The sequence below is a fragment of the Fukomys damarensis genome, unplaced genomic scaffold (genome assembly GCF_012274545.1).
Source record: "Fukomys damarensis isolate Sample0158 unplaced genomic scaffold, DMR_v1.0_HiC HiC_scaffold_13, whole genome shotgun sequence".
Lineage (NCBI taxonomy): Eukaryota > Metazoa > Chordata > Mammalia > Rodentia > Bathyergidae > Fukomys > Fukomys damarensis.
Window position 1 is genome coordinate 15,159,948 of NW_022900925.1, and position 9,086 is coordinate 15,169,033.

Here is a 9,086-nt window from a genome sequence, read left to right on the forward strand (position 1 = left end):
TTAGGACTCAGAAGCATGTATTGCTCTTTAGCTTCATACTTTAATGTAGAAGTATTTTAGTTTTCCAAAGTGAGATGAGGTTTGGTCTTTCCCTCTCTGAGTCACTGACTCTTCTCTCAGTGTCTCTTTGCATGAGCAGATTATTGTCCCCATGGCCAGCAGTCTTTGTTTCTTTGTAGTTACATTTTACCTTGATCTTGTGGCTGGCAGCATGGACTTAACTTTTCTTGCCTGCCTCATCTTCACAGTGCCTATGGAAACTGGTTCCCAGGCAGCAAACCTCTCATACAACAGGCCATGGCCAAGATCATGAAGGCAAACCCTGCCTTGTATGTGTTACGTGAACGAATCCGCAAGGGGCTTCAGCTCTATTCATCTGAGCCCACTGAGCCTTACCTGTCCTCTCAGAACTATGGCGAGCTCTTCTCCAATCAGATCATCTGGTTTGTGGATGACACTAATGTCTACAGAGTGACTATCCACAAGGTGAGTGTTCAAAGCAATTCAGAGGTACGGGGCATCATATGCCTACGGGAAGAGTACGTGTGTACACGTTGGGACGAAGCCATGCTGACTAAATTACTCTAAATTCTTTAGACCTTTGAAGGGAACTTGACAACCAAACCTATCAACGGGGCCATCTTTATCTTCAACCCACGCACAGGGCAGCTCTTCCTTAAGATAATCCACACATCTGTGTGGGCTGGACAGAAGCGTTTGGGCCAGGTAAGCAGGTTAAAGGGTAGAAGCTGTCTCTTAATCACCCTTCTAAATATTCTTAGGAAGGTAGAGGCTCAATTTCTATTTTCTTCTCTCTTACTTTTTAGCTGGCCAAATGGAAGACAGCTGAGGAAGTGGCTGCCCTGATTCGATCTCTGCCTGTGGAGGAGCAGCCCAAGCAGATTATTGTCACCAGAAAGGGCATGCTGGATCCATTGGAGGTAAGAGGGTGCATAGGAGGGAAGGAAGGAAGACAGACCTCCAGACTGTTTTTCAGGAATTTTTTGTAATTCTGGGGGTTATATTCAAGGCCTTGCACATGCTAGGCAAGTGCTCTTTTACTGAGCCTCAGACACTGCTTTTTAAATCCTGGACCTGTTCTTGTCTTAGGTACACTTACTGGACTTCCCCAACATCGTGATCAAAGGATCGGAGCTCCAACTCCCCTTCCAGGCTTGTCTCAAGGTGGAAAAGTTTGGGGATCTTATCCTTAAAGCCACTGAGCCTCAGATGGTTCTCTTCAACCTCTATGATGACTGGCTCAAGACTATCTCATCCTACACGGTAGGAAGTCAACCTGAGGCAGAGTCTTTAAGAGCAGTGGGTTTGGGTCAGGAGAAGATCCTGTGCTTTAGATTTCCTCATCTTATTGCGGCCATTTTCAAATTTTCAACATGTAGTTGGGGCAGAAATTCTGCTGACTAGTGAAGAGGTAGGACCTGAAAATTTAAAATCAGTTCTTAGGTTTTCTGAAAAGACAGAAAGGGGGAAAAGCCTCAAGCGGCTGACTCCCCACCCCCTCCCAAATCTCTTCCCAGGCTTTCTCCCGTCTCATCCTGATTCTGCGTGCCCTACATGTGAACAATGACCGGGCGAAGGTGATCCTGAAGCCAGACAAGACTACTATTACAGAACCCCACCACATCTGGCCCACCCTGACAGATGAGGAGTGGATCAAGGTGGAGGTGCAGCTCAAGGATCTGATCTTGGCCGACTATGGCAAGAAAAACAAGTGAGGATGGGCAGGGGTGGTGGGAGTAGACTGGAGAGTCCAAAAAGGTGCACTAGGAGATTCAGTATCTTAGTTCTGGAGTTTGGAAACATTTAGGATCAGAGCTTTCTCACATTATCACAGAAATGCCTATAGCAGAGAAGCAGGTCCTTTACCTGGTATGGACACTGTCTGACTTTTCAGGCTTCAGTCTGACTCCTGGCCTCTGTGCAGGCATTGTTACCTTTTTGAGCAGGGCATTTCTTTACTGTCAGAACAGGGCTCTAAGTCCTTTGCTGTTATCACACGAATGCCTCTTCCATTCTCTCCCACCCTCTCATAGCAACCAAAAATATCCATAGATTACTAAGTACCTGTTAGGGCCACTAATAATGCCACCTCTGACTGAGAACCCCATTTTCTAGAGTTTCTGTGGTTTCCGTTTTTGAGAATTGTACTATTCCAGGGCACTCTTTTGTGAAGGGAAAAGTGGAAGTTATGGATGCTCAATAGCCAGTAGTTATTCATGCAGGTGTCATCCTGCTCATCTCTTAGCAGTATTAGTGCATCTCCGCTCCACGCTTTGTTCACAGGTGTCACTTGAGGATTATTTGGGCAAAAATACGAACTTCGCTTGTACCAAGTCATAGGCTAGCTATGAAGGCAAAAGTGATTTAAGAGAACAAAATGCTTGAGTAACTAACTCTGTCCCTCCAGTGTGAACGTGGCATCACTGACACAATCAGAAATTAGAGACATCATCCTGGGAATGGAGATATCAGCACCGTCACAGCAGCGGCAGCAGATAGCTGAGATTGAGAAGCAGACCAAGGAACAATCCCAGCTGACTGCAACACAGACTCGCACTGTCAACAAACATGGTGATGAGATCATTACCTCCACCACGAGTAACTATGAGACCCAGACTTTCTCATCAAAGACTGAATGGAGGGTCAGGTAATGTGAAGCAAGAAGGCAGGGATGAGCGGGCCATGGTGCAAGCCTGTAATTCCCACACTCTGGGAAGCTGAGGCAGGAAGATCACAAGTTTGAGCCCAGCCTGGGTGACTTAGCAAGATCCTGTCTCGAAAAAAATAAGTCCGAGGGATCTGTGCAGCTCAGTGCAAAGGCCCTGGATTCCGTCCCCAGTATTGTAGGGATGGAAAGGCCTAACGGCACTGCCACAGATGCTTGGAATGGGAGGTGCTAACATTCCCTACCTGTTTTTAGGGCCATATCTGCTGCCAACCTGCACCTTCGGACCAATCACATTTATGTTTCATCTGATGACATTAAGGAAACTGGTTACACCTATATCCTTCCCAAGAATGTGCTCAAGAAATTTATCTGCATATCTGACCTTCGTGCCCAAGTGAGTGCTCACCTGGGCCACACTGTGTGCCCATATGTTTATATGCTAAAACTCAGCTGGTGTTTCCTGGAACCTAACATGCTTGTTACAAGATTTGTGGAGAAATAATGACAAAAAGTAGCCAGAATAACAGGAAGCTTTAGTGTTCATGAGACAGCAAAATGTTTTATAAAGCTGGATTGGCTCAGAAGTTGTGGAAGAAAATAGTCAGAAATAGATTTATGTTTGTTGATGTGTTATATCAAATCTGTGAGATTAAATATAATGAGACAGTTGGGGAAAGGTAGGACCCTGTCTTACTAAATCTGGGTAAAAATCTGAATATAAAATACTAAGCTGCTGATGATATATTGATCTCAATGTTGGGATAAACTTCTTTAAAAAACAAAACAAAAAAAACTGGTGTGAAGAAAAAAAAAAAAAGAGCTGGTGTGGTGGCTCATGCCTGTAATTCCAGCACTTGGAGGCTGAGGCACGACAATTACTACAAGTTTGAGGCTATCCTGGACTATATACAGAGTTGTTCAAGACCAGCCTGAATGACATAGCAAGACTTTATCTCAAAAATAAAAAATGCATAAAACACAAAACTATAATCAAATAGTTTGTGACAAAGGGTATTACAAAAGACAAACTAAAAAGGAGAAAGATTTGTATTACTCTGAAATAATGGATTAGTGTCTAGAAGAGGACATTTTTCTGTGTATTCATCTGTCTATTTAGTAGAAGTAGGAATTTTCAAGTTAATTTTGTTGGGGGGTGGTACCTGGGATTATGCTTGGAAGGCAGGTGTGGCGCCACCGAACTAAATCCTGGCCTTCAAGTTAATATTTAAAAGATAACTGTTGGGCTGGGGATTTAGCTCAGTGGTTTCAGTGCCTGCCTCGCAAGCGCAAGGTCCTGAGTTTGATCCTCGGTACCAAAAAAAAAAAAAAAGATAACTGTAGAAGCCAGGCGCAATGGCATACATCTGTAATCTTATCAGTAGAGATAATTTTGTGATGCCCTGTTTCAAAATTTTAAAAAAAGGTTGGGAATATAGCTCAGGGGTAAAGTGTCCTTAGATTCAATCCCTAGTAGTAGGGAAAATAAAAAAATAAATAACTGTAGAAGAATGAAAAGAGATTAAGAAAAGAAAAATTCAGGAGTCAGTCTGAGGTTATATTTCAATAGAACATGTTCAGTAGCATGTACAAGAACCTGGGTTCAATCCCCAGCACTAAGATAGAAAGAAAGGACAGAAGGACAGACAGACACAAAGGAAGGTAGTTCAGAAAAGGAACTGTAAATGGCAAATATAATATGAAAAGACATGTGCCTTTAGTAATCAGGAATATGTAGCCAGCATGGTGGCACGTGCCTATGATCCCAGCACTCAGGCTAAGGCAAGAGGATGGCCGTGAGTTTGAGGCCAGTTTGGGCTACATAGTGAGTTCAAGGCCAGCCTGGGCTGCATAACAAGATCCTGCCTCAAAAACAACAACAGAGGCTGGGGATTTAGCTCAGTGGTTCCACTGCCTGACTCGCAAGCGCAAGGACCCGAGTTTGATCCCCAGTACCAAAAAAACAACAACAATAGAGGCCAGGCATGGTTGGTGGCACATGCTCGTAATCCCAGCACTTGGGAGGCTGTGGCAGGAATATTCCTTCAAGTTTGAGGCCAGACTAGACTACATGAGTTCAAGTCCACCCTGAAGGGCATAGTGAGACCCCGTCTCCAAAAATAAAATAATCAGGAATTTTTACATTTTCTAAATCACCATGTTATAGCCATCAGTTTAGCAAATTTGAAGATTGTTAGTATCCTATGGGAGTGACTTTATAGGAAAAGTTTATCTTTGTTGATAGCAATAAAAAATTAGAAAATGCTGGTTTTCCAGGTGTATATTCAGCTTGTGAAAATTCATTAAGCCATGTGCTTGCTTATGGATAGTGTACTCCGTAATTATCAGTTGGGGAGCTTGTGAGCAGTGTGCTCCCCAGGACTCCACTCCAGAAGCTTTGATAGAGGAAGTCTGAAATGAGGTCCATGTGCAATTTTTTAAAAATAAAGGACAGTTTATTACTTGTATCCATTACTTATTGATACATTTTATGTGTAACTCATGACAGTTCCTCTTCAATCACTGCAGATGAGCCAAAAGGTTGAAATCCAGGTGTTAGACCCACTCTTTCAGTCCCTTCAGTGTGCCCAGCGTGCTGTGTCCTTAGGGCCTTTGCACATGCTGTACTTTCTGCCAGAAATGACTCCCCTTGGCTCTTGCCCTACTCATTCTGTGCCTCCTGAGTTCCTCTTAAGTCATCTGTCCCCATTTTAGGTTCAGTCTTCACACTGCCTGTGGCATAAAGGCCATATACTCTGCATGTCTGTTTGGTTCCCCTCTAATGTCTGTCCTTTTGCTATCTCTTGTATCCATCCCTGTGCCTTCCCTGATGCTACAAGGTAAGGCCAGTGCATGTGGAATCTTTGTTGTCTCCACTCATGCTGCGTGCCCAGTGTCTAGGCCCAGTCTGTCCCTGGTGCACTCACTGGAGAGCTGGAGGGGTGAACTGCGTGCCCGTCTCCTGTCGCGAGCCCTAGAGGGGAAGTTGCTTAGGGAGAAGGGGCAGTGTGCGTCTGTCCATGAGGATGCAAAGGCCTGGTGCCTGGCAGTCCTTCTTCACATTCAGTCATAGGTCCTGAAGCAAGCAGAAAACCAGAGCCGCACTGGGCACTGCTGTCCTTGCTGTCCTCCCTTGGCTGTGTGGGGCTTCTAGCTTGCTCTGGCCGGCTGGGCTGCAGGTGTTCATACTCCTGCCCTTGTTTTCTGTAATACCACTGCACCACAGGCTTCTTTTTACTTAACCAGTTCACAGATACTTCTTTAGGACAGAGGCTAAGCTGGTCATGTGTTCATTGAGGGCACCCTCAGACTCCTTATGGATCAAGCAAGTGAACTGGTACTGCTCCACATCGGAGGCATCAATCCCTTGCGGCTCCACATCACTAGCTACTCCCACATAATAGCCCTCTATGTCCCCAGGATCCTTATCCTCTTCCTCCTCACAGTTTGGGTCATAGTCCTCTTCATTGCTGTCAGACCCCTGGCTATTCATGTCCACGAACATCTTTGCATCCAGACAAGTTGCAAATCAGGAAAGTGGTTGCTTTTTTCCCCCTCAAACTTCACCGCTTTCTCAAATGCATTAATGTTTTTGTATTCTGTGATTTTAGAAAGATCTTTCAGTTATACATCACCCAAATATTCTGTGTCATGATTTTCATTGGGAACTGCAACTCCGTAGCTGCAGAGCCCTGGCAGGCCAGAGCAGGTCAAGCTTGGCCAGTGAGGTCTGACTGGGACACGGCGACAGTAGAGGTGGCAGGCTGACACTGGTCAGGCCCATGCTGCTTCCTCCCGTGTGCAAGATTTTGACCAAGCACTCTTCCAGGTGATTATGATGCAAGGGCTTCTGGCGCATTTTAAGAAACTTACTTTAGCTTTTGAGGTTGGCAGGAAACACAAGCTGACAGCCCAGACTCTGGCCTGATATTAAGAATAATAGCTTTGGTTCTTGATCCTCCCTTTTCCAGATTGCAGGATACCTGTATGGGGTGAGCCCGCCAGATAACCCCCAGGTGAAGGAGATCCGCTGCATTGTGATGGTGCCACAGTGGGGCACTCACCAGACCGTTCATCTGCCTGGCCAGCTGCCTCAGCATGAGTACCTCAAGGTGCGAGAATAATGGAGCATAGGAGTGTGGGACCTGGAGAATAGGCTTCTGGCCATCAGAGAGGTGCTGGGAGGACGGGCATCTTACTCTATCTGGATATGGGATTCTGAAGGTAGTTCTTACTGCTCTTTGCCTGTAGGAGATGGAGCCCTTAGGTTGGATCCACACTCAGCCCAATGAGTCTCCCCAGCTGTCCCCACAAGATGTTACAACCCATGCCAAGATCATGGCTGACAACCCAAGTTGGGATGGTGAGAAGACCATTATCATCACTTGCAGGTTGGTTTGGGCTCCTTGGTAGGAAATACAGTTGGGCAGGCACTGCAGGCTGGGAATGGGAATGGGGGCCTGAGCTCTCATCCTGTCCTCCTGTTTCCCCCAGCTTCACCCCAGGCTCCTGCACGCTGACAGCCTACAAGCTGACCCCCAGTGGCTATGAATGGGGCCGCCAGAACACAGACAAAGGCAACAACCCCAAGGGTTACCTCCCCTCGCATTATGAGAGGGTCCAGATGCTGCTGTCAGACCGCTTCCTCGGCTTCTTCATGGTCCCTGCTCAGTCCTCGTGGAACTACAACTTCATGGGTAAGTGGGCTCTGGGGGGAAGGGCACAGTATAGAAGTGGGGATGAGGTAGGGGTAAGGTGAGCCATCACCCTTAGCACTTGGGAACTGATCCCTTGGAAAAGATCTAGAGGCCCAGGTTGGGTGTGGCAGGTGGACACTTGTTAGTTAACATTTGATCTTTCTTTCTCCTCTAAGGTGTCCGGCATGATCCCAACATGAAGTATGAGCTGCAGCTGGCAAACCCCAAAGAGTTCTACCATGAAGTTCACAGACCCTCCCACTTCCTCAACTTTGCTCTCCTGCAGGAAGGCGAGGTCTATTCTGCAGACCGGGAGGACCTCTATGCCTAGTTGTTCACTCCTCCTGTTGAGACCCCCCGCAAAGGGTGGAGCCCATTTCTCTCACAGACAAGTTGGTGACATTCAGCAGCTTGGTCCCTTCCCCCTCTTGTGCTTGTGTTGATGGCTTGTAATCCTGAACAAAATATTACAATAAATTTTGTATAAATAGGAGTTCGAGGTGATGGCCTAAATTCCGAATGTGGATGAGACTGGGAGCCGGGAGAGAGCAGTTGTTGACAGCAGGGTACTGATCTCAGCCCTGAGAGGTTACAAGGTGAAAGGGAACAGCGACACTCAACAACTAAGGCCATGCACACCGAGAGGTCCAACAGGAGACTTTATTCAGGCTGGGAAGGGCAAGTCAGGGAGAGAGAGGAGAGAGCAGAGAAAGGAAGGTGCTTTTATTGGTTTTGGATGGGGCTATGGCTTATTTATGAGGAGTGGGCTACTTTTAACCTATCAGGCGGGTTGCCTTTTATGGGTTCAGTCTTGCAGAAACTTAGGTTTAACTTTTCTGTCTTGCTGTGTCCTTGGTGGGAGGGAAACTAAAGCTAAGAGCATGAAGTCATTCTAAGAGACATGAAGAACCAGGAAAATGCAGTCTGATGGCGGTGTCACAAAATACTTTAACATGATCAATTCCCTAACACAAGGCCACCCTGACTCAGGCCTTTGGGGCCAGACCTCTCCCTGACTGATACGAGGTGGGGGTTGGCTTTCACACTACCTCCTTGACTACATTTGCTAGTTTCTCTGCAAAATGCCGCTTCTCAGTATCACTTTGAGGCTGACGCTTGTGCTAGGAACTCCGTGGTTTGTGGTATAGCTGTGAAGCCCGCTTAGCTCCTTTATAAGATTTCTGTCACTCCTGGTGGGCAGAGGGCTGTGGGGTGAAGGTCACGCCCTGTTGCTGAATCTCATCTCAAACTGAACTGCCCCGTGGCCGAGTCCTGACCGGGGGTGGAGCCTGGACCTGTGGCTGTGGGGAGGGCTTGCCTAAAGTGACCACTTACGGCCCTGGGCCTCAGCTCGTGGACGCCTGCCTGGGAGCTGGCTGTCCGGTTTCCTGTGACCTTGGGGTTTGAACGGGACAGCCCCGAGGGACTAGGGCACTGTCCCCATTCCCAGCGCCTTCTCACTTAGTCACTCCTCCTTTGTCGCTAATACCCCGCCCCTTAGAAGCCTAACTCTCTAGGGCCAGAGTCGTTTGGCTTTTTCCTGCCCCAGTTGAGGGTAGGGGTGTCCTTGGCCTTTGGGGAAAATGGAACCCAGAAGGACGGCGTCTGGGCCACCCGGCTGGGGGCCTCGAGAGCCCGCAGGGTCGGGGTCGGCCGCAGAGCTCGTGTACCATCTAGCGGGGGCCCTGGGCGCGGAGCTGCAA

At 47.3% G+C, this 9,086-nt stretch overlaps 2 protein-coding genes across 3 annotated transcripts in view; both read left to right on the plus strand.

Moving 5' to 3' along the window:
* Positions 1-7,867, plus strand: part of Prpf8 (pre-mRNA processing factor 8) — a 29,293-nt gene extending 21,426 nt beyond the window's left edge. For both annotated transcript variants that reach the window (XM_010642156.3, XM_033762859.1), the window contains 11 exons: positions 249-486; positions 598-726; positions 828-941; positions 1,111-1,284; positions 1,539-1,732; positions 2,429-2,668; positions 2,942-3,083; positions 6,658-6,798; positions 6,938-7,077; positions 7,181-7,383; positions 7,560-7,867. In XM_010642156.3, coding sequence (XP_010640458.1) covers positions 249-486; positions 598-726; positions 828-941; positions 1,111-1,284; positions 1,539-1,732; positions 2,429-2,668; positions 2,942-3,083; positions 6,658-6,798; positions 6,938-7,077; positions 7,181-7,383; positions 7,560-7,714 — 1,870 coding nt within the window. In that variant the 3' untranslated portion in view covers positions 7,715-7,867. The remainder of the gene's footprint in view (positions 1-248; positions 487-597; positions 727-827; positions 942-1,110; positions 1,285-1,538; positions 1,733-2,428; positions 2,669-2,941; positions 3,084-6,657; positions 6,799-6,937; positions 7,078-7,180; positions 7,384-7,559) is intronic.
* An 891-nt stretch (positions 7,868-8,758) lies between these two features.
* The window catches only part of Rilp (Rab interacting lysosomal protein), a 3,283-nt gene continuing 2,955 nt past the window's right edge, over positions 8,759-9,086 (plus strand). Inside the window, exon 1 of the mRNA XM_010642404.3 lies at positions 8,759-9,082. Coding sequence (XP_010640706.1) covers positions 8,967-9,082 — 116 coding nt within the window. The 5' untranslated portion in view covers positions 8,759-8,966. The remainder of the gene's footprint in view (positions 9,083-9,086) is intronic.